The following is a 25,638-nucleotide window of genomic DNA, read 5'->3' on the forward strand; positions in this document are numbered from 1 at the left end:
GCGGTGTTGCCGGGCTCTCCGGAAGGAGACGTGGCGGCGGTTGGGCCCTGGGCTGCCTGGACGCTTGGTAGTCCCGCCGCCGCCTCCTCCTCCTCCCCCTCCTCTCTTCTGTGGGCCGAGGAGGTTGTGGCGGCGGCTGGAGAACTCGGCGGCGGAGGATGGAGGAAGGGGGCGGCGGCGCGCGGAGTCTGGTCGCAGGCGGGCCGGTGTTATTGGTCCTTTGCGGTCTCCTGGAGGCGTCCGGAGGCGGCCGAGCGCTCCCCCAACTCAGCGATGACATACCTTTCCGAGTCAACTGGCCCGGCACCGAGTTCTCTCTGGTCAGTGCCCTTGCGAACCCGGTAGCCATCTCTCTTCTTCCTGGCACTTAAGGGTTCGACCCCTTCTGTCGGTATTCTACGCTTTTTTCCCCTAGAACCTCCTCTGCAGGCGCATGCCTCATTCCTAGTCCAAAGCTTCATTAACCCCGCGTTCGTTCATTCATACAGCATGTGCGTATCAAACACGTTTTGTGGATGTGCCTGCATGTCTACACATTTAAGATCCAGCGGTCACCTGACCTTTTAAAGAAATCTGTCTCTCCAGAGTTTACCAACACTCCCCCCATGTGGAAGCAGCTTTTCTAGAACCACGTCAGGCGCATCTGTTTTCTCCCTGGCAAGTCAGTCACCTGCTGCTCTTCCTCCACCAGCAACCTTCTTTCCTTCAAGGAGTATTACACACACCGTTCCTACACAATCAGTTGTACTGCGGATATGAGTTCCCTCTCTCATTCTCGTTTTCTCTCTGGTATATGCACAGTATACATACACCGCACAGCTCTTACCTTCAAAGTTGTCTCTGAGAGGGCTGTTTGGCCAGTGAGATGTTAACCACACTATGCAGAATGTCCTTTACAGTTTTGATGTATTATAACTGTTACTTAAGACTCCAGAACGTGAAATTTTATGGTCGGTTTTCCTACATTGAAAAACGTATTTATAACCTCGAAGTGATGAATATTTGCAGTCCTTGCTTTGGAAAGTGGACTTCCGAGAAGTCTTCCTATCCATTGTCGGCCGATAAAAACTAGACTCTTGTGACACTTACCGTATGGCAATTAATTCATTTATTTAAAATGAAAGTCAGGGAAAATGTAACAGCCCACCTGCCCCTGAAAAGTAGTTGTTTCTTTTTTTTAAATTCTTATTCCAATTATCTGCAGTCGTTCTACTTGGAAGACTATTTTAGTATATTGTTCTGTTACTGTATCTCTAAAACATGAATATGTGATACTATCATGTCAGCACAGAATGTCCCAGGAAAAGGGATGTCGTCATTTCCACAACCCAAATTTCTATTTGCTGGTGTTAGTTTTAGCTAATATTTCACACCTGGTTTATTTCTCCTTTCTGTTTTAAGTTCTTCCATTGTGATAGTTCAGTGATTCTTAAATTTAAGTAGATATTTCTCTGGGAAGCCAATTTGTCTTTGCATTAATGGCAGGAGATATTTTTAATTAATTTTTATTGAAGTATAGTTGATTTAAATGTTGTGTTTCTGCTGTACAACAAACTGAATCAGTTACACATATACGCTATATGCATATACATATATCCACTCTTTTTTAGATTCTGTTCCACTATAGGTCATTACAGAGCATTAAGGAGAGTTCCTAGTTCTATACAGTAGGTTTCTTATTCAGAAAATACTAATATATTAAAATATTTATATAAAAGATTGTTATAAGTCAGATACAACTTTGAGATGAGAATATTTTAGTCCAACCTCTGATTTATTTCTGAAGAGCACACTAGACATGAACTTGGCAAATGTTTAAAGAATGTGGTCATTACAATTTTTTACTCTACATCAATGTGGTGTTTCTTTAAAATTAAAAAGGGGCTAATATGTGGCTGTAAAAATTTACTGACCTATATGCACATGACTGAAACTAGCCCTTTTAGAAGTTTTTACCAAACCATTTAGTTTTCTTTCTGGCTGCAAAAGGTTATGGAAAAAGATCTCAACGTTTGGTGGACCAACTTTCCCTATGTCTTAGCAATTTTATTTTGAAATTTTGTTTTTAATTCTTTTTCTTTGACAATAAAGCATAATCTAAGATGGGCTTGTTTGAAAATTTGGGAAGAATTTTTTTCCTTTTTTTTAAGTTTGAGTTATTTTGGGAAAAACCTAGAGACATTTTCCTGTGCCTTAGCAAAAGGCCTATGGCCCTCCCGCAAAAATAAGCCTCAAGAAACACTATCATTGGTCTTCTGATTTTTTTAATATTTTCTTAATCTCAAGGCTTCACTTCCCTACTTTGTGTAATTGAAACTACAGGCCTACACACCTGGCACTGTCATTTTGTTTTATAGGCCAGTTGGATGGACATTTGTGTGTAACTAAGCAGCTGTGTGAGCTAGGATAAAGATCCTTTATCTCTCTACCACCTGAAATTGAGAGGGACTGGATTAGAAGATCTCAGGTTTTTTTAATCTTTAAAATTCTTCTGTGCTTTTTATTCTCTTGCCATTCAGATATATCAAAATGATACATCATCTTTCAAATTTACTTAGAAAAATTATCAAATGCCAAAAATATATACATTTTTTAATGTTTCCAGTAATTAATGATTATGATCTTCTTTACTGGTATTTAGCAGTCAGTTTTGTTTTTGTGTATATTTTCCTTCTGAAACATCATCTCTGTGTCTTTAAAATGTTCAATTATTCATTACTTCACACAGAATTCATGAACATCTCCAAAGGAAAACCGCAAAATAAGTCTAATTTTCTTTCAACTTCTTTTGCTAATACAGAAATGTATTCCCATTTGAAAACAAATGCTACATTTGGGGAAAATGGTGACCATCTCCATGGTTTGAATCATGTCCTATATGTTAACAAGTTGTGCCACTGAGTTTATTTTACAGACTCTCCAGGATAGCTTTCTTTCTCATCCTCTGCCTTAATTCCTCCAGACTTGGGTCAAGCATTAGAAATTTCACCCTTGCCAAGATACTTTTCAGGTTCCTTAATCTTGAAGACTATACCCCTCTTTGATTAGTCTCATTATATTAAAATCTGATTTTTATCATATCACTAACATTGCCTCTTACACTGGAAATACTTTAAGGTGTCAAGTTATATAAAACAAGGTTTTTTAAACACTATCTGTGATTATGTGCATTTGGAATTCATTTTTTTAAGTAAAAACCTATTTTACAAAATCAAAAGGAAGCATTTTAGTTGATCAAAAACTTTTTTAAGTTAAAAAAATCACAAAAAGTTAATTTTTCTCCTACAATTTCCAGTATTAAAAAGTTGGGTAAAATTTGTTAAAAATGTTTACTTTGTGATCCCAATAAGTGATACACTATTTCAGCAAAGAGTTTTCAGATAGAAGAAATGTTATTTGGTCTGTTCTATTGAAGAGGAAAGTAGCCTTTCCTATGGAGAAGGCAATGGCAACCCACTCCAGTATTCTTGCCTGGAGAACCCAGGGACAAAGGAGCCTGGTGGGCTGCTGTCTATGGAGTCACACACAGTCGGACACAACTGATGCAACTTAGCAGCAGCAGCACCCTTTCCTAAACTAATGAAAAACAAATCCTGGCAGAAACAACAGTTCTTCAAATAAGAATAGTGATGGTTTCTATTTCTGTTACCTTTTACCTAAACCTTAAAAACAAGGAATGAATTTCATCATATAGACATAAAACACAAGATTATAGTTTTAATTACAAAGAAAGAATTGTCTTTCTTTGCTGTGGTTCCAAACAAGCAGTTTCTTTTTCCATTGTTAGCACTGTTCTGAACATTTTAGTAAATGAGTCAGTACTGCTGTTTAATCCAGTTCTGAACATTAAATTGCAGTTTCTTCACAAGTAGAAAGGAATGCATTTAAGTCATATACTACTGTACACCTTCACTGCAGTCAGGAATGATTTGACAAAACTTCAAGCCGTCTATTGCTAGCTAAATCAATGTGAGTCATTCTTTGCACAACTCACCATCATCTATTCTGACTATATCTGAAAAATACCAAAAGATACAAATATTATGTCTTAACAGCAGTTTGTTGGCTAAACTGAATAAATGTTTCTAAGGATCCCTTTATCATAAATTTGGCTTTGCAACTCTCACTTTCGAATCTCTTTGATTCCTGTCTCCTTTATAATGTTCTTTTAAATAAGGATCCTTGGTTATAGTCCAGGACATGACTGAAGCGACTTAACATGCAAGCACACACTGTATAGTAATCTAAAAAAATGTTAACCAAAGCTGATTCAAATATGTTAAAACAGTTAAGAGCACACAGAATGTGGAACCATTCAGCTAGGTGTCTTCTCTGGGCTGTGCTGTTTACCAGCTGTGTTACCTTGGACAAATTATTTAAGCCCTGGGCTTCAGTTTCCTTTTCAGTGAAATGGGTACAATGCTTGTTTCGGGCATTGATGAGATAATAATGTAAAGAGCTCAAGTGGTACTGTCATAGCTAATACAGTCAGTATTTACTGCTGTCTGGGGTTTTGCTTTATTATCTTGGGTAAACATTGCCCTGATTTCTATTTGTGTTTAAGATTTCAAGTACTTGAAGTTTCAAGTACTCAGTTTCAAGTACTACTGGTTTTATTATAGTTAAGAGTTGTTTTGTTAAATTGAGGAAAGAGTGGAGGTCTGTAATAAGGGTGGTTCTTTCATTACCAGGGATAGCCAGATAGTTTCGTGGTTTTACCTACTGTCAGAAGAGAAAGGAGAACTGAATTGCCTCAGAATACTGCTCATAGACTTTGAAAACTGCCTTAGTGGTGGTGGTGGTGGTTTAGTCGCTCTGTCGTGTCTGACTCTGGCGACCCCATGGACTGTAGCCCACCAGACTCCTCCATCCGTGGAATTCTTCAAACACGAATACTGGATTGGGTTGCCATTTCCTTCTCCCTCTGCCTTAGTAGTTAGTGACATATTTTCTGTCACAAAGCAGAGATTTCTTTTTTGTAAAATAATACCAGTTATAGTAATTGAAATGTTCATTTGAATTGTGTTGGTTCTTTTTGATTTGTGAATTTGTTTGGTTTTATACTGTAGCATACTTTAAGGATAGTCTTGTTGATATATACCATGAGTCAGCAAACTACACCTTCAGGCTGGCCCACTCCAAACTTGATTTCTGTAAGGTTTTTTGGTTTGTTTTTTTCTCAGAATACATCCATGCCTATTCATTTACATAATGCCTGTGTACTTACTTCCTACAATGGCATAGCTGAATAGTTGCAATAGAGACCATATGACCCACAAAGCCTAAAATATTTATTATCTGGCCCTTTACAGGAAAAATTTGCTGACCCTTATACATACTAAAAAAGTTAAATTAGCAGAGAGGATTCATAGTAATTTTTCTAAGTAATTTATCCATGTTACCCAAATATGAAAATCACTGCACTCTTAGGTTCAAATGTCCCATCAAAAAGAATTGAAAGTATAGGTGGTAATAAGTATTCAGTGATGGTGTATCCATTGAACATTCACTGCCTCTAAATGCTTTTTAATCCATATTGTAACTTCACTCTGTTGCATTACCAATTTTTTTTCCTTTTTTCCTTTATACTCCAAACTATATTTTTGTTCCTTTTTTTTCTGTTACATTGTAACACCAGGAAAAAGTCTGTTGTCTTCATTTTCAGTTCAGTTCAGTCACTCATTCATGTCCAACTCTTTGCGACCCCATGAATCGCAGCATGCCAGGCCTCCCTGTCCATCACCAACTACCAGAGTTTACCCAAACTCATGGCCATCGAGTCGGTGATGCCATCCAGCCATCTCATCCTCTGTCGTCCCCTTCTCTTCCTGCCCCCAATCCCTCCCAGCATCAGGGTCTTTTCCAGTGAGTCAACTCTTCGCATGAGGTGGCCAAAGTATTGAGTTTCAGCTTTAACATCAGTCCTTCCAATGAACGCCCAGGACTGATCTCCTTTAGGATGGACTGGTTGGTTCTCCTTGAAGTCCAAGGGACGCTAAGGAGTCTTCTCCAACACCACAGTTCAAAAGCATCAGTTCTTCAGCACTCAGCTTTCTTCACCGTTCAACTCTCACATCCATATTTTGTCATTAAAAAATATGTAGACTTTTTTCCTGCCTTTGGAAGTAAATATGTTTGAGAATCCTTTGTTGAAGTGATAAATTATATTTAAGTTTAATCAGATAAAATAATGTACATTTTTTTTGTTTTATTTCTAGCCTACAACTGGAGTTTTGTATAAAGAAGATAATTATGTCATCATGACAACTACACATAAAGAAAAATATAAATGCATTCTTCCCCTTGTGGCAAGTGGGGACGAGGTAAGTTTTTGAAAATACATTGATAATTCCTGTTACCAAACATTTATTTAAAACATTGCAACTGCATACTTTAAAATAAAATTGAGTGACAGGTTTCTCAGTAATGCTGTCTTACCATAAAAATAGTAATCACATTATTCCTGAATTCTTAGATTATGTGTATGTGACATTTTTTATAAAGAACTGCTAGTAAATAAATCTGTAGGTACCTTGTACTTTCTCATTACCTTAGTTCATGCCCGTTTCTTCCTCCTAAAATGCGCTAACTGCCTCTTATCCATCCTTTAAGGCAATGACTTCTTTCAAGATGAAACAGAGGCAGCATGGTAAAATGGAAAGGACACCGGCCTAGGAGCCAGGAGGCTGAGGTATAGGCTATAGTTAGCTGTGGAACCTTGAACAAATTTGAAACTCAATTCCTCCACTCAGTAAATTTTTTGAGCTAATTACAGAATATTTTCACAATCTCTAAAATGGAAGTATTAAACTCAGTGATTGCTTTCTTAAGAAGTTTTGTTCAGATTTAAAATCTGTGAAAGACAGCTATCTATTTCATTTTGTTTTAAACCTTAAGACACAAATATACACAATTATACACATATTTATGGCATTCAGGTCTGAAATGTAAAATTAGGAAACTGAGAAGTATCTTAAAACTTTCCAGTGTATTATGTAAGATTCAACTGTTCGGAGGCTTTTATAGCTAGAAATTCTCAAGTAGGTGTATAAGAATTGTTCAGAAAACTGATACTCAGAAACCTTTTTCTAAGAGAAGAAAGAACTGAAGATTTTTCTATGGCTCTGTATTTTATACTTCAGTTCTTTTTTTTTTAATTGGAGTATAGTTGGTTTACAGTGTTGTGTTAGTTTCAGGTATGTAGCAAAGTGAATCAGTTATACATTACATACAAACATTCTTTTTAGATTCTTTTCCCATGTAGTCCATCACAGAGTATTGAGTAGAGTTGCCTGTGCTATACAGTAGGTCCTTACTATTAACAGTTATCTATTTTGTATATAATAGTTTGTATATGTCAATTTTGATCCCCTAGTCTATCTCCCTCCCCCCACCTTTCCCCCGGTAGCCATAAGTTTGTTTTCTACATCTGTGACTCTCTTTTTGGTAAATAAGTTCCTTTGTGCCATTTTTTTTAGATTCCACATATAAGCAATACCACTTGATAGTTATCTTTCTCTGTGTGACTTCACTCAATATAGAAATCTCTAGGTCCATCCATGTTGCTGCATATATTTCAGTTCTTTGGAAAGAAATGGCATACCATAGGATCTTATTACATCTTTTGACTTTTTTCCCCTTTTATTTCCAAGCATTTGTGATTTGACCAATGAGTTAATAATTAAACAGCGGAGTTGAAGAAAGCTCCTGAATAATGATATTAAACTCTTCATTCTTTCATAGGAAGAAGAAAAGGATTATAAAGGCCCAAATCCAAGAGAGCTGTTGGAGCCCCTATTTAAACAAAGCAGTTGCTCCTACAGAGTATGTATTTTATGTTCACTTGATAATTAGAAAATCTCCAGCAGCCAATAAACTCTTGAAAATTTAAATTCCTGTATAGTTTTGTATATGCGGCAAACACCCAGTAATATCACTTATCAAATGTATCACTTACCAAACTGCTTTGAATGTTTTTCAGATAAAAAGAAAGTTTCCTTATATACAATTTTAATAAAAAGTGCTCATTGTTATCTTTTAGGTTGTGTAGAAAATGGTTCCTTGGCCAAGTGTTTATTACAGATCCCAGGAAGTGTAGACCTATTTGCGTCACAGAATTTTTACGTTTATCTAATTAGTGAAAACAATGAATAGGCTTCAGAAATTTCATATTTTCTGAGGCATAGTAATAACTTTCATTTAATAAAGTTTATTCTAAATCTTGGAAGAAATCTGCTCAGTTGCTTAAAATATCAAAAAGTAATTCAGTTGAGTTTTGTGGCTTTTTTTGTGTGTTTAAATACATCCATCTCTCTTAGATTGAGTCTTACTGGACTTATGAAGTATGTCATGGAAAACACATTCGGCAGTACCATGAAGAGAAAGAAAGTGGTCAGGTATTTTTTTCTTCAAACTATGAAATATGGAACATTATAAAATGAAAAGTGTAGTAATGAGATTTTTTTTTAAGTTGTATTCTTTAAAAATGTATTTGCAAAATACTTACTGCATTTTTTTTTTTAATATAGAAAGTAAATATTCACGAGTACTACCTTGGAAATATGTTGGCTAAGAACCTTCTATCTGAAAAAGGTTTGTTTCTACAGTGATTTAGTAATAATGTTAGTATTTGGTTTAAAGTATATATTCAAATTGGAATTTAAAAGATCTTGTGGGAAGGACTTCTCTGGTGGTCCAGTGGTTATTATATTCCAGTGCAGGGGACACAGGTTCAGTCCCTGGTCAGGAAACTTGAGACCCCACATGCCACATGATGCAGCCAATCGATTAAAAAAATATATATATTGTTGGAGACTTTATGAATTGTAAAACACTTTAAATAAATTTCTAAACAATGCCTTAGAAAACTTTTCAAGGAGATCTTTTCATTATTTTTTGCTTTAACAAACATTGTTGCTTTCTTTCTACCTATTAAATTTTTAAATCTGGTAAGCTATACATGTCAGTATCATATTTACATAGTGTTAGTTTTTGCTTGGTTTAAGCAAAGCCTTTATATATGGAAATAGACATGTAGATCCATCCCTCAGATTATGAAATGTTTTTATTAATCTTTATTATTGAAATTGGCCAACTCGTTTAAGACTAAACCTTTCACCGAGATAAAAACATTTTAGAAGAAAACTTGTGACCAGTTTTTATGCCTCAAACAGTATTTCCTAGATAAAGATAAAATGATTAAATGACTGTTCTTTCAAAAGAAACCATTTCAAGAAAATTAGCTTAAAGTAGTAAGATAAAAATTATGTGTATGCTTTGAGTCTTCTTTAAAAAGAAGTTTAAGGTTACAAATTGAAAACTTAGACATTTTAAGTCTTATACATAAGTCACCACTCATTATTTACACTTACTTTTGTATTAATCCACAGAACAAGAAAAAGAAGAAGAGGAAAAATCGAAAGAGGCAAGTGATAATTGGTGATTTTTTTACTCTGAACATCTATTGTTAAACACAAATTTATGTAACTTAATTTGACAGAATATAGCCAGGTGTTCTTTAACTGTCTATCAAATACCTCAAAGGATGTGGTAAAAGAAAATTTGCAGTCTGTTAGGTTTTTCTGAAAAAGTTATCCTATATTGCTTTTATTTACTTTTAAGAGCATACAAAAATAAATGAATTTATCAAAGATGTGTCTGGGAAAGTTTCTGTAATAGCATTATATCCCTTCTGTGCTTAGCGGTGATTCTTCCCCTCTATTTAACATTGCAAACAGTTATGATAGGAGCTTTTACATTTTTTTTCTGTTGTTTGAACCCTGTCTCTTGTGGGTAAATCAGATAAACTGTATGTGTAAATAACAAGCTACCAGACTGCAAGCTTCTTAAAAGCAGGGCTTGTCTTTTATCTTTTTACTCCGCAGTGCTAAGTAGAGTGCCAGATATCATATAGGCCTTTCATGAATGTTTATTGAATCTGAATGCATAATTAATGACTGAAAAGTAGGATTGTTTAAAAAAGAACAATTCCTTAGGGTGACTAATTACAGTTGTAAGTGCCCCTGTGGTTTAAGGAATGATTTCTGAATCCTTAAAATTTCCGTAAAGTTAAATAACTTACTGTTGGAGAATATTTCTACAAATGGTTTCATATTGTAAGGATACTTTTATTAGAAGTAAAGTAAAATGGCAGAAAGCCTTACAAACTACTTAAAAGGGGTGCCTGTAATTTAAAAAGGTGGCTTTGGGGGAATTGATTAGGTATGCATAGCCACACATAGCATTGCTATCTTAAAAGGTTTTAATTTTACAGACTACCTTTGAGATAAAATATTTATCTCAAAATATTTTTGGCTCTGGAGGATAGCAAGATGGAATTCAAAGTGAAATGATAAAGGAAGAGGAAGAAAAGGGTAAGGGAAGAAAACTCACATTTTTGAGCCCCAGTTTATAAGCTAGATGCTGTGCAAGACATATAACGAAGAGTAATGCTCAATTCTCCCTATAGCCTTTGAGTATGTATTATTATTCTGGTTTTACAAATGACAAGAACTGAAATTGGGTTAAAGTCATAAGGCTGGTGAATTCAGAGCTGGTATTTGAACCCAGGATTTTCTAATTCCAGACATTAGCATGAAAATAGCATACGAGAAACCTCAAAATATTTTTCTCTAGAATCTTTTGTTTATGGCCTGTTTTGGATATAGCACTGACAGGGTACCAAAGTGATACAGGATAAGCGTGCCTCCAAAGAGCTTGCTTGGAGATTCTATTAACAACATCTTTTTAAAGCCCATCCATGTAATTTTTCTGGTGTTTGTTGATAAAAGTGTAGGAGCTAACTGCTTAATAATCCATGTCTTCTGAGATGATCTCCTTTATTTCCCCATTCCATAAAAATGTCTTCATTTGTCTTTTGTTGGCCTTGAATAGATTTACTTAAGAGTTTATATGCTGAGAAGTGTCTGTTAATAACAGGAAAGAAGAGTAACCAGATTGATGAATCAGTATATTTAGATTTCTGTTTTAGAAGATAGTATTAATTATGTAGCCCCACATTTTCACAAATCAAACTTCAGACTTCTAAAATGTAAATTTTAACTCAGGCATCCACTGAGGGTTTAGTGAAGAAAGCTTTGACCAGCCCAGTATAGGAAGTTTCTGTATTTTATCCTGGTCTCTTTCTTTGTAACTATTGAAGATAATTCATATTAATTATATCTTTGTAATCCTTTATATAAATGTACATCTTAATTTTAGCAGCAAGCAAAAATTTCCTTTTATGCTGTATTCAATTAGCTCTGAAAATATGTATATGTTCAAGTAAGAATACGAACCAAAAGAATATTAGAAGAGCTTATAGAAAATACAGAAGTGTTACCATTTTATTAAATAAATGTTAGTTTATAAATGTAGTTTTCTTCCTTTCAGAATAAGTGCTTCTCCCATCCTCACCCCACCTCTATTTCTAATGAAAAGTCTGTCTTATACTCTTTTTTTAAGATTCCCACTAAAAATATCGAAGGTCAGATGACACCCTACTATCCAGTGGGAATGGGAAATGGTACACCTTGTAGTTTGAAACAGAACCGGCCCAGATCAAGTACTGTGATGTACATTTGTCATCCTGAATCTAAGCATGAAATTCTTTCAGTAGCTGAAGTTACAACTTGTGAATATGAAGTTGTCATTTTGACACCACTCTTGTGCAATCATCCTAAATATAGGTAGGATGTGGATTTAATATTTTAAACATGAAATGCACACATGATTTAAAATGTTGTATGCTTAGCTTTAACACTTTGTTCTCACTGAACAGATTCAGAGCATCTCCTGTGAATGACATATTTTGCCAGTCACTACCAGGATCGCCATTTAAACCCCTCACCCTGAGACAGTTGGAACAACAGGAAGAAATACTAAGGGTGCCTTTTAGGAGAAACAAAGAGGTATGAGAATTATCTAACAGTATTTTCTAAGTGCTTCCTTTTCTAAAAATCATAGCATATGTCAGTATTTTAATGATTTCTGTAGTATGGTAATAGTAATTTATTTTCCTGACTCAAAACTGTCAGTTCAAATTCTTTTGATTTTAATTCTTTTCCTTATTCTAGTCCTTCCCAGAAACTATTTTAGCATTTTCTTACACTCATGATTCCATAATACTTTAAAGTTTGCCATCCTGTTCATTTCAATTAAATTTTTCATCTAGTTAACTGAACTTCCCAGCTAAGCCTCTTGAAAATATAGACTACAACCCATCTCCTAATACTTTATTTATTCTTCAGCTCATTGCTATTTCTTATCAAACCATCATTCTATCATTCTCCTTAAATGGTTCTTACTAAGATCAACAGCTGTCTTTGGTTCTAAATTTGCTGGACCTGTGCATAACTTGATCTTAGCTGAACATCTGAAGCTTGAACTTTTCCTTTCTTTGCTTCAGTTCATTATCTCACTGGTTCTCTTCTCCTGTGTACTAGCTCTTGCTCTAATTCCTGCTTCTTAAAATGTTACAGTTCCCTTGGTTCTGTTCACAGGTCCTCTCTCTCCTTGTTGTACATTGTCTCCTTAAGTAAGCTCATCCACGACCATTCTTTCAACCTCCATTTCCATGCCTGTCTATTATAAATATACATCTACAACCCTGACCTTTCTCCTGAAACCACAATCACAATTATTAACATGTATTGAATCTTTACTGAAGAAGGGAGTGGCTACCCACTCCAGTATTCTTGCCTGGGAAATCGCATGAAAAGACAAGCCTGGCGGGCTACAGTACATGGGGCCGCAAAAGAGTCAGACTGGACTTAGTGACTAAACAACAGTTGAGTCCTTAAAGCTATTATCTAATCCTTACAACAGCATATAAAATATACTGTTACCTACCTTAACAGGTTAGGGAACTGAGGTTCAGAGAGGGGGAGGGACAAGTGATGGGTTAGAGATTACAATCAAAGTAGTCTGAGTCTAGAATCTGTCCTTCTTAACCACTTGTCTCTATTGCTTCTCCCTTTGGATATGCCATCTTCCCTTTTCATCTGCTTATTGGACATATATACATTTTCAATTATCTCAGACTTATCTTTTTTTTTTCTCTTTCACAGACACTTTTGTCTTCCCCATTTCTTTTAAAGCAATGTGCTCTACCCAGTTGTCCAAGTCAGAAACCTGAGTCATTCTGCTTATCTTTTAATGCTATCAGTGTTATCCTCTGACTGCTTTTCAAACCTGTCTTTAGTTCAGAACCTCATCATTTCTTAAGACCTAAAACTAATCTCCTCACACATCTTCCTTCTAATCCTTCCCACACAGCTGATAAAATGTTCTGTCTGAAATGAACATTTGATAATTTATTTAACTGTTTGGTATTTAACATGATCTATCAGTTCAGTTTAGTTCAATTGCTCAGTCGTGTCCAACTCTTTGCGACCCCATGAATCACAGCACGCCAGGCCTCCCTGTCCATCACCAACTCCCGGAGTTTACTCAGACCCATGTCCATCAAGTCGGTGATGCCATCCAGCCATCTCATCCTCTGTCACCCCCTTCTCCTCCTGCCCCCAATCCCTCCATAAGTCCATCCTAAAGGAGATCAGTCCTGGGTGTTCATTGGAAGGACTGATGTTGAAGCTGAAACTCCAATACTTTGGCCACCTGATGCAAAGAGCTGACTCATTTGAGAAGACCCTGATGCTGGGAAAGATTGAGGGCAGGAGGTGAAGGGGATGACAGAGGATGAGATGGTTGGATGGCATCACTGACTCGGTGGACATGGGTTTGGGTAGACTCTGGCAGTTGGTGCTGGACAGGGAGGCCTGGCATGCTGCAGTTCATGGGGTCGCAAAGAGTCGGACACGACTGAGCGACTGAACTGATACCTCAAGATGGAAATTGTTGTTCATACAATTATTTTATCAAAGAAGAATTGAAGACCATTCATGATCTGGCTTCAGCCTTATCTCTTGTTTCCATTCCTTTGATGCCAGCTATTTTAAACAACTTAAGCATTTCCTAAAAGTACCACATTCATTCCAGCCTCCTTGCCTGTGGATATAACACTTACATGGCTAAAAATGTTTTTCCTATGGTTCTTCATTAAAAGGGAGGGAGGATTTTTAAAATTTTCATTACTTGGAGTTTCCAGCTGCCCTGCTTGTATGATACCTGGTATGCTGTCGGTATTTAACAGTGGGTTAATTAACATTTAACTACAAGGCCTTTTTCTCCCCTTCCTCTTGAATACTTATTGTGAAAATACTGCAGACTCTTTGCGGATGTTGTGAACCCTGCCATTATGATAAGGAGGAAACATTATCTTAACTGTAATCTGGATTTGAAGTGCTGTATTGAGAGATTGGAAATGGAATTATTTTCTCATCTTCTTGATAATGATTTCAGTACTGACAAGTACTTAAAAGTCAGCCCCATCAAAATTCTTCACAAACCCAACTTTAATTATTCTTCAAGGAAGAAGTGCCAGTTTATTTTTCTTTTATGTGTTAAATCCGCAGGTTGAGAAAAATTTTTTTAAAGCTATAGATGATAGCTATAATGCTTTCAAAATATCTAGCATCTTGATAGTACATGTTGTATATGAAATCTTAGGTAGTACTGTGAGTAATTACTTAGAACTGGTCATCTTTATTTCAGAATAATTTTTTTTAGAAATTCAATTTATTACACATAACTTTTTTTTAATTGGTATTTGGCATATGGTTTGCCTTTCAAGTATGAACTAAGCTTTACCATAAAGAATTTTTTTTAAACAAAATATATATTTGGCTCTCCAATTGTGTCCAATTCTTTGCAACCCCTTGGGGTATAGCCTGCCTCGCTCCTCTCTCCATTTGATTTCCCGGGCAAGATTACTGGAGTGGGTTGCCGTTTCCTTCTCTGGGGGATCTTCCCAGTCCAGGGATCAAACCCACCTCTTCTGCATTGGCAAGCAGATTTGTTACCACTGAGCCACAGGGGAAGCCCTATGTTATTATACCACATTAATTTGGAAATTACCGGATTTATTAAGAATCTATTTTCTGAATTCCCAAACCCTGATTCAAAAACTACTATCTTCTTGCTTTTATTGGGGTAATTTTCCTTAAAATGAAAGTAGATGTTCTGTCCAAAAGAAACAATAAATGGTCATGTTTCTTTTACCTCTTCACCTTTTCTCAGCTACAGGTTTCACTGTGCAGTATTCTTTTCTTCACTAACCTTACTATAGGTCTCATGTATTCTGAGTAATTGCTTTACACTATTAGAACTTAGCTTCTTATGAGTAGTAACTATGTCTCCTTCATTTTTAATACTCAGTATTTAAGATAGTGCCAGGAGCATAGTATAGGCTCTGAATGTAGAAAGAGCCTACATTCTATAAATGTAGAAAGAGCCATGTAAAATTCACGGTTTTTTAAAAAAAAACAAGAAGGCATCTTGGCAGTCTTTGTTCTTAACATTGAAGGAGAGAGAGGATAAGCTCATTGGTTTCCAACATAACCGTCTAGTGACTCCTGTTATACAAGTTGAAAACAAGAGAAGAACCACAATTGGTCAATGGCAACTACAGTAACTACATTCATTTTACTGTTTAATTTTTTTATTGCTATTTTATTCAGTTCATTGGTACATTCATTCCTTCAGTTGTGGTCTAGATTCATTTCCTCTCTGCTCACTGTCAGTACCCAGATAACGTCCAGATTCTAAATCATTGACTTCTTTCTTAACTACCTTCTTCTCTCCAACCCCACATGTCACTCCCTTACGTTCGAGTCTCTTCATCTCTGGCCTGGGTTACTGAGCTCCTAACTTGACTCTCCACCTCCAGATCTGTTACTGTCCCTTCTTCCCTGTGACTGCTAGGGTAATTAATTAAAAATCTGATCATACCATATCTTTGCCTAAATGTTCAGACTTAGCATTACATAGCTTTCCGCCGTATAGTGCCTGCTTCTGTCTTTGGTTTTAACTATCATACCATACCACACATTGTTGCTCTTACCTCTTTCTCAGGTTCATGTGCACATAGACACAACACATAACAGACCTTCACATAAGTCACAGATTATTAATTGTTTCATGAATTAAGCAAGGATTTTCTCTTTGTGAAGTCTTTATGTTTCAGTTCTTCATCAGAGTCTATTTGAATCACCCATACCTCTGTGGATCTGCTATTCCTTCTACCCTTCCTTTATTACACAGCAGTTTGCTCCAGGGCAGCAACCAGGTCCTGCTACATTTGAATAATTACAACTAACATTCATATTCGTTCCCACTTAGCCCTTTATTAGCCTGCCTCTTATCCTTTCTTTATAGATAGTAACCACATTTTTTTAAACTAAATATAAAATCTAACAGATAGTGAAGTACTTAATAAGAATAATGAGACAAAACATATGAAGTAGAAATTATCCCTATGTTGTTAAGAGTGGTCACCATATCCCTAAGTGGTAGGTGGAACTAACTCTTGACTAGAGCTTTCTCTATGCTATTAAGTGTCGCAAAATTCATTTTCTTAAAGCACATTAAAAATGAGCAGACAACTTTTATTTTCCAAATTTTCTAAACTTAAAAAATAATTTAAATCATACTGAAGCCTATGAATATGTGTTTGTTTAATTTTAGGAAGATTTGCAATCAACTAAGGAAGAGAGATTTCCAGCAATCCACAAACCCATTGCTGTTGGTTCTCAGCCAATGCTCACTGTTGGAACAACCCACATATCCAGATTGACAGATGACCAACTCATAAAAGAGTTCCTCAGTGGTTCCTACTGCTTTCACGGGGTGAGAAATGAACCTTCCGTTTAAGTATTTATCTTACAGCTTTCACTTTGTATGTTATTTATCAAGAGACTTTAGCAGCACTGAAAAAGACTTTTTGTCTATAGAGAAATGGCAGGATTCTGGAAGCTTTCCAACAGACATTTCTCTACATCTCACTATAAGGCATAGTCATTATAATTTCTCTTTACTCACAGGCTAAAACTTGACCTTTACTTGATAAATAAATAATATATATATATATATATATATATATATATGTACACACACATATTCAAATAAGTAATTCATTTGTGATTCTGGCTAATTGCTAGAATGGGCACCAGTGATTTAACATCTGTAAAGGTGGAATTTTGCCTCTGACTCAGAGCTTCAGTGGAAAATATGCTTTTAAGTCGAATTTTCATTTTACTTTATTTTGCCAAGAAAGTTATTCTCTGTATGTCCATCTCTTAAGTTTATTAGTAATTTTTAATTGTGATTTTAAACCATATTATTGCTGGTACAATTTTTTTAATTACATATATGTCCATTACTCTCATGTGGCAATATTGAGACAGACCCTGGTACCCCTTTCTCTGTACTGAAACTTGATCTGTTTCCTTTCCTGTAGGGTGTTGGTTGGTGGAAATATGAATTCTGCTATGGCAAACATGTACATCAATACCATGAGGTATGGCACAGCATTTATATCATTCTATCACTAAATGGTTTAAAGTTTCAAAAATCTTTTGTGGAAAAATAGAGGAGTGGGATTGGTGTTACTTTTAAGTATGAGATGCTTTTAATATGGAAATATTCAACAAAACATCTCTAAATTCTGGGAAATGGAAAACTTGTTGTTAAGACTACATCAGTCATCTTAAAGTAACTTTCTTTATTAACTACTCAGATTCTTGCATTACTGTCAGTCTGGAACAATAATACAGTACTGTGACTAACCTCTTCAGCTTTGGCTCAGAAATTAGTCATTTTATAACTCATATTTAAGAAAGTGAATGGTAAGATAGAATGTTGTCACTAGTATCAGTAAAATAGGATAAATACAGCAAGTTTCTCAGCTAAAAAAAGGTACCGTATGATCCAAGTTTAAGTTTTAAGATTAAATGCTCTTTATTCTTTTATTATAGTGTCATAAATCAGCATTCTCTCACACTTGAATCATAGCTGCTTAAATTCTGATGTTCAAGCCCAAATAGTTTTATTTGTACTTCATTTAGTAAGGTAAACTACTAGACCCTGAAGACAAACATTAATATTAAATATTGAATTGGTTGTTTTAAAACGCACTTTATTCCGCAAAATAAATAACTGGTAATTAGAAAATACCGTATTTGCCCTTCTGAGATGTTTTGAGCCGATCTTAAATTCCATGATGGATCATATCAGGAAAGATCAACTCACTTTCCACATTTAAATCACTCTAAAAAATGTATGTGGTATCTGTAAACTAGGGCTTTTTTTTTCTTCCATTAAACCTGAGATGTCCCATTTCATTATGCTTTCCTCTTATTCTTACTGCTTTGTAGATGTTTTACTTATTTTTTAATAACATTTATTAATATAAAAAAGATAAAGTACCATCTAAGTACAGTCCAGATAATACCGTTTTTTTTTAATTTAAGGAATATATGCCAGAAATATAGAATAGAATGAAAAGTAAAATTCTCCTGCACTATTGTCCCATTTTTCAAAAGTAACAGCTGTTAACATTTTCTTAGTTAACAACCAAAAGGGGGGGAAAAGGCATATCATAAATGTTGATACAACCTTTTTATTTATACAGACGGGATATACTGAATGTGCTTGTTCTTTTCACCTAGTATCTTGGAGATCTTTCCATGTCATCAACAACTGATTTCATTTTTTTCAGCAGGTACAGAGAATTATGCCTATACACACAGTGTATTAATTAAATCTCTATTGACTATCTTTGAGTTATTTCTAGTTTCTGCTGTGATAGCATCTTAGTGAACATTTTTAAATAGTTGCGCTTGTAAACTTTTGCAAGTACGTTCATAGTACACACATCTAGAAATGTACTTGGTGGGTCAAAATATATACATACTGAACAGTTGCCTCCAAAAAGGTTGGATCGTTTACATTTCCATTAATAATGACTGTTTTCCTATACACTTGCCAACACTAGGTTTTATCAAACTTACTTTAGCTAAGGTAGTATAACCTGGAACTTTTCAAGGAATTCTGGTAGGAACTTTGAGGTATAGAAAAATGATAATAGCTAACAAACATAGTACTCACTGTATACCAGGCACTATTGTAAGTACTTTACAGATATTAACTCATGTAATGCTCATAAAAGATAAGTATTGTTATTCTAAGATAAGGAAACTGAAGCAGAAATTTAGTAACTTGCCTCAAATCACATAGGTAGTAGATGGTGAAACCAGAATTCAAACCCAGACAATCTCTATATCCAATCTCTCATTAAACAGTTTACTATGCCAGTCTAATACCTGTCTGTCTAGGACTTTACGGTATGGTTGCTAAAAGAATGTTTAATGGCTCTCTCTTCCACTACTATACAGTGGCTATGCCTTTTTGCCTCTGTAAGGGTTTTTAATTCTACTCATCAGATGTATATTAGTACCCAACGTGGTCCCTGGTATAAAATATAAAGAAAAAAAGGAAGACAGGAAGGAAAGAAAAATGAGGGAGAAGGAAGAAGTCCACGTAAAGGGCAGTATAGGGTGCATCATGTCAAATGGATAATATGGAAAGTAGTATAACGAGTAAGAGATAGAAGCCAGAGATTTAAGTAGGAATCACAGTAATATGTAGTTATAGTATCTAGATACAAGAAATTAAACTCTTGTTGAGGGGTGAGATGCTGGCAATAGACCAATAGAAGAGTGAAGCCAAGAACGTCTCTGGGAAAGTGACAGGACTGATAAATGTAGAGTGAAAGGCAATAGAGTCAAAGATAACTACATCTAGACCTAACCTGACTAGGAAGTGCCAGTTTCATAATTCAGAGAAACAAGAAGTAAACAATAATGAGCTCAAACTTCTTCTCATCAAGTTTGACTAACATTATTACATCTAAACATAGATATCCAGTGTGCAGTTGAAGATAAGTTCTGTAGCTTATAGGCCATCAGCATAAATGTCACCTTGATGTCAAACATTCATTGTCACAAACATTTTATCACATATTAGGACAAGGATAGTGGGAAAACCTCTGTGGTTGTGGGGACATGGAACCAAGAAGAACATATTGAATGGGCTAAGAAGAATACCGCCAGAGCCTATCACCTTCAAGACGATGGTACCCAGACAGTCAGGTAAATACTAACTTTATTTGTTTCTGGATCTTAGAATATTTAAAACTCAGAATATTGGAAAACGTTAGTTTAAAATACAATCTTTCTGTTTTTTTTTTCTGGGACATTCTTTAGGTTAGTTTTTATTGAGAGGAAACAACACAGTGTAATAGTTCAGAGGAGTTTCTGAAGTCAGATACCCTGGATTCAAACACTGGCAATTCACCTACTGCCCTGGGCAGATTACATAGTCTTTGCAAGCCTCACTTTTCACGTCTAGTAGTATTTGCCTCAGAGAATTGTTATGACATTTAAATGAGGTAATTGGTGTAAAGTGTAGTGCCTGGCAATTGCATGCAATAAACTTTGACTACTTCCTTTGACAGTGTTGGTGTTAGTAACACTGCTGCAATTCCAGGTATTAGGTCTAACCCTGTTATAAAGCATTTTACCCTTCATTTTACCCCTAACCTCTTTAAGTTACTTAATTCTCTTTAAATATACTCCAGCATTCTCCTTTGTTATTTAACCATTGTGCGGTAATGGTTGAAAATAGTTAAACAATGTTTTTTTTTGAAAAACTACTTCAACATTTCTTTGGGCTATTAGGTATATCTTATTATAGCAGAAGAAAATTAGTCCTTCTTACCCAAGAATAACTAAGCTTTAGCTTTTCTTATAGTCCATTACCCAGTGAATTTTAAATCATTCATTCTTTTTCCTTCTCAGATGTTAACTTTGTCCTTCCTAGCACAGATGGTATTGAGAGACTCTGTTTTCAGAATGACTTTTCAGTACTGACTTCTTGGACTGACTAAAATTAGCAAAGTTAAGAGATAGCCATTTAAGTATTAATATACTAAACAGATCAATTTTTTAAATGTTTATATTTTTCAAGTGAAAGTAGCTCATGGTATCATGTGCAACAAGTATTGAAGCACAGAAGTATGAGGCTAACAAAATTAAAGCTTTTGTTTAGTTCCTGCTCTTTGGAATTTATAGCTTAGCATAGACTTTACCTTCATACTCCTGCATTACAGTATTTTAAGGAGTGCAGCTGACTGGAGGGTAGGAAGAAGGGAAAACTGACAAAGCAAACGATATTCAGGGCAGGGGAAAAGAAGAGCTGGGGAAGTGGTTAACTTTAAAAGAGAACTTTTTAAAAAGCAGTTTAACCTTAACTATTTGTATACAAGTAAATAATATGCAAGTTATTAATAAGATCATTCTTATTAATTAAACCACTAAGAAGTATCTCAATTTTATATTCTATAGAACCTGAAAGACTTTCTCTGTGACATAACCTTAAAATATGTATTTTTAAGGAATATAGTTGGATTTTTTTGCTTAATGCAAAATTGAGCCCATCTTCTCACCCTACCCATTAAAGTTACTCTGAATGAGTGAAGTTCTAGTTTAATAAAACTTGTTTGTTTTTCTGACTCAGGATGGTATCACATTTTTATGGAAATGGAGATATTTGTGATATTACCGACAAACCAAGACAGGTGACTGTAAAACTAAAGTAAGTTAGAGCATCAAATCATGCTCTATGCCTTTCTCTTTAATTTGCTTCCTATGGGCAAAAGTTTGTGTAAGATATAATTATACATAATTATATTTATTAATAATATGAATTTTTCACAAAGTAGTTTTATTATAAGATAGTAAAATCATCATTGTAATTGTTATTATTTTAATAGTTATTTTCAAATTAGACTATTTCAATTATTAATTGTACAGAACCACTTACAAGATATTTTTATCCTTGAAAAAAAAAATAATTTTGTGTGGTTTGGGCAATACCTTAAAGTGCTGTCTGTTTTAGGTGTAAAGAATCAGACTCTCCTCATGCTGTCACTGTGTATATGCTAGAGCCTCACTCTTGTCAGTATATCCTTGGGGTAAGTGGAAAACTAATACTCAGGAATTCAGTTTGGGCCACATTTTAATGTTTACCATTAAGTCTAGAAAGGACGTTCAGTAGTCTCCAGAATTTAATATAGCCCTCATACCACCTCTGTAAAAATTGACATCTTTTTTGTTGAGGTATAATTTATAAAATTTTTTAAAATGCAAAGTTCTTAAGTGTTGAGTCTGAGTTTTGGAAAAATTTTGCCCATCATCTATTTCTGGAACTCTGATTAAAACATGCTAATTTCAATTGTCCCCAAATCTTCTTTTATCTTATTGTTATCTTTTTCTTATGTCAATTTGGGTCACATCATTTCTATTGAATTATCTTCAAGTTCATTGAGTCTTTCCTCTGCTGTGTCCTGTCCACCTCTGAATGAATTTATCTCTGCTATATTTTTATTTCTAACATTCCTGTTAAGTTTTTTTTTTTATGGTTTTATTTTCTCTGTTAAAATCCCCTGTCTATTCACACAGGTTGTCTACGTTTTCCACTATTTCCTCTAATTTCCTCCGTTATATTTATTATCATTATCTTAAATCTGATCATTTTAACACCTGGCCCATCTTTGGCCATTTCTCTTCACCCTTTTCTTGAATGGTGCAACTGATTATTTTGCCATATTCTTCTACATTTTGTTATGTAAGACCTAGCTATGTATTTCTCTCTTATGCTTGCCCTTTACTCCTTTTCTTTCTTATATCTTTTACTTAAAGATAAAAATAACTACTTACCTATCTAGCATTTTATATGGATGACTAAAAATTGTTTTCTAAAAATTCCACTTTGTAGAAATAAACATTGGATGACTTATCCAAAAGAAGGACTCGTGTACATTTATCAAATTTATATGTATTCATTCAGCAGACTACTGAATAAAGTATTCAGCTTAGCAACTTTAAAATGGTTTTATTACTGTTGTTCTTTAGGTTGAATCTCCAGTGATCTGTAAGATCTTAGATACAGCAGATGAAAATGGACTTCTTTCTCTCCCCAACTAAAGGATAACAAAGTTCAGGAAGTCACGATAATTGTCTGACCATTGTCCTGTTACAGAGCTCTCAGTCACTGGACCTCATATAAAGGATTGTATAAAAGGACTCTCAACCACTTTGTGAATATATATGTGTATATAAGAGGTTATTGATAAACTTCTAAGGCAGACATTTGTCTCACCTTTTTCATTTTTGTTGTGTCTTAGGAGCTGATTGTGTGTCTTTCTTTGCTTGGATAATGTGATTCCAAAATAAATCTTGTCCAAGCAATTTAGAGTTCATCTTAATGAAATGTCATATAATTGTTGTACCTACTGAAAGTGTTTAAATAATAGATTTATTATGTAAATTATATACAGCTAGCAGATAATGAAAAAAGAAATTGATAGGAGGTTGTTTAAATGAGAGACTGTTAAATATGTATAACTCTAGTGCCTGAAATCCTTTCAGCAAATTTTTATTTAGCAACTGCTTTCTACCAGGTATTAAACTAGAAGCTGGGCACACAGTGAAGCCTCATGTGTAAATTTTCTTTTCCTCCATTAACTTAAAGAGACTCTTAGCTTCTCTTTCAGAACTTTTATCTCTTTCTATCTGTATCATATCTCCTTGACATGAGTGTGTTTTCCCCCCAATATGTGCCTGGTATAGACAGTAACTAATTCTTCCCTTTTGACTTAGAATGATTTATCTTAACAGAGCACACTGTGCCGGCTGTCCTTTGTACTTGCCTCCTGTATACTACAGATTTTAGTTCTGGACAACTTCACGGCACAGTATCTATTTTAAACTGAACAAGCTGTCCACAGCAGTGTTGTCATGTAGTCAGTGGCAGGTTATTCAGTTTCTTTATTTCCTCCATTACTCCTCTTTCACATATCATCCTGTTATATTTTGGGCATACATGTCTAAATAAGGACAGAAAAGCAGCTGTAAAATTTTTTACTTTTCTTCCTTTTCAGCAGTCTGGTCAAAGATATTTTAGTTTGAGAAAAAGTGAATACAGTTGACTATTGGAAGGCTTTCTGTACATTTTAGTAGTAGGAAGCAGCACACACAGTCATAGCATGTACTTTGAATTCACACTTAGGTCCAGATACTCTCTTTGACTTACTATGTGGTCCTGGACAGAGCAGCTAACCATTTCCAGCCTCAATTCCTCTTTCATGGAGAGACTGCTTATTACTTCATAAGGTGGTTTTATCAGTGTATTAATTTTCTCTATTTTTAAAAAGCCTAGCCCCAGTACTCAACACCAGGTTCCCAATAAGTGTTGGTTTATTTTCCTAATACTTCCCTTGTCTCCTACTGACACAATAAGATCAGAGACCAAAGCCATTAAAATGTATTTCTTTAATAAATTATAAAAGTATATTTATTATATCAATTAAGACAAATAGATTTACCTTCTCATTTATATTATAGGTATAAGAGGAGAGAGTTAGAATTGTGAAAGGTTAGTGTCAGAAAAACACTTGGAGGGTATTTAAGCCAAACTCTCTATTTTGTAAGAGCAAGGGGAAAAAAAAATTCTGAAAAACTGTATTAGAATTGTTTACTACAGAAGATTCTTAAAAATAGAAGTCATAATAAAAACTGTCAGTCTTCTGTTTTGGCTAACAGCTTAAACTTTGAGAGGTGCACTGGACCAGGTAGCTTCATAACACCTCTATTAGGAATCTCGGGGCCCCATCAGTAGTCTGTGAAACCTTTGATCTCTAACTTGTTTGTTGCTACCTCGATTGTGCAGCCATTCTTTCATGTAAGTGGGCTGAATTCCCAATAAGAAGGAAAAGGGGCTCACCTGCAATATGTCTAATGGACAACAAAGTGGAATCTCTATTAAGTGAAAGTCGCTTAGTCATGTCCGGCTCTTTGCAACCCTATGGACTATATACAGTCCATGGAATTCTCCGGACCAGAATACTGGAGTGGGTAGCAGTTCCCTTCTCCAGGGGATCTTCTCAACTCAGGGATTGAACCCAGGTCTCCCACATTGCAGGCGGATTCTTCACCAGGTGAGCCACAGGGAAGCCCAATCTCTATTAAGGGTGAGTGAGTGAAGTCGCTCAGTCGTGTCCGATTCTTTGCAACCCCATGGACTGTAGCCTGCCAGGCTCCTCTATCCATGGGGTTTTCCAGGCAAGAATACTGGAGTGGGTTGCCATTTCCTTCTCCAGGGGATCTTCCCAACCCAGGGATCGAACCCTGGTCTCCCGCATTGCAGGCAGACGCTTTACCCTCTGAGCCATCAGGGAGATCCCAATAGGTGGGTGCTAAGTCAGATTCTTTATGCCAGAGCCTAATTATATGCATTTTGAATGTTTCTTAATGGTTCTCTTTATTTTCAATACTCCTCTGCTTGAGGATTACTGACCCAGACACTTAACAACAATTTCACATATCCTAGCCTTCCTGATTAGGGTATCTAGAAAATAACTAGCACCTCATCTTTACAGGAAGGTTGAATAATAATAATCAGTTCAGTTATGTCCAACTCTGCAACCCCATGGACTTCAGCACGCCAGGTCCATCACCAACTCCAGGAACCTACTGAAACTCAAGTCCATCCATCCAACCATCTCATCCTCTGTTGTCCCCTTCTCCCGCTTTCAATCTTTCCCAGCATCAGGGTCTTTTCCAATAGTCAGTTCTTCACATCAGGTGGCCAAAGTATTGGAGTTTCAGCTTCAGCATCGGT

The 25,638-nt window shown here is 35.4% G+C and overlaps 1 protein-coding gene across 1 annotated transcript; it reads left to right on the top strand.

The window, feature by feature from the left end:
• The first annotated feature begins 29 nt into the window (after window positions 1–29).
• On the top strand, window positions 30–23,445 carry ERLEC1 (endoplasmic reticulum lectin 1). Its single transcript, XM_020876627.2, has 14 exons — window positions 30–320; window positions 6,219–6,323; window positions 7,744–7,824; window positions 8,319–8,396; window positions 8,529–8,592; window positions 9,390–9,424; window positions 11,464–11,687; window positions 11,780–11,909; window positions 16,585–16,746; window positions 17,357–17,416; window positions 19,924–20,048; window positions 21,475–21,552; window positions 21,856–21,931; window positions 22,872–23,445. The coding sequence occupies exons 1-14, from the start codon at window positions 159–161 to the stop codon at window positions 22,941–22,943; spliced, it is 1,452 nt and encodes a 483-aa protein (XP_020732286.1). The 5' UTR covers window positions 30–158; the 3' UTR covers window positions 22,944–23,445.
• Window positions 23,446–25,638: the final 2,193 nt, after the last annotated feature.

This window comes from Odocoileus virginianus, chromosome 2, assembly GCF_023699985.2.
Source record: "Odocoileus virginianus isolate 20LAN1187 ecotype Illinois chromosome 2, Ovbor_1.2, whole genome shotgun sequence".
NCBI lineage: Eukaryota > Metazoa > Chordata > Mammalia > Artiodactyla > Cervidae > Odocoileus > Odocoileus virginianus.

What these genes read in the sequence shown, in the direction of transcription:
- ERLEC1 (XM_020876627.2), top strand. Translation starts at nt 159, where the DNA reads ATGGAGGAAGGGGGCGGCGGCGCGCGGAGTCTGGTCGCAGGCGGGCCG. An exon ending in GAACCTTCTATCTGAAAAAG is followed by an intron (nt 8,593 to 9,389) that starts GTTTGTTTCTAC and finishes ATTAATCCACAG; the next exon opens with AACAAGAAAAAGAAGAAGAG. An exon ending in GTTCCTACTGCTTTCACGGG is followed by an intron (nt 16,747 to 17,356) that starts GTGAGAAATGAA and finishes CCTTTCCTGTAG; the next exon opens with GGTGTTGGTTGGTGGAAATA.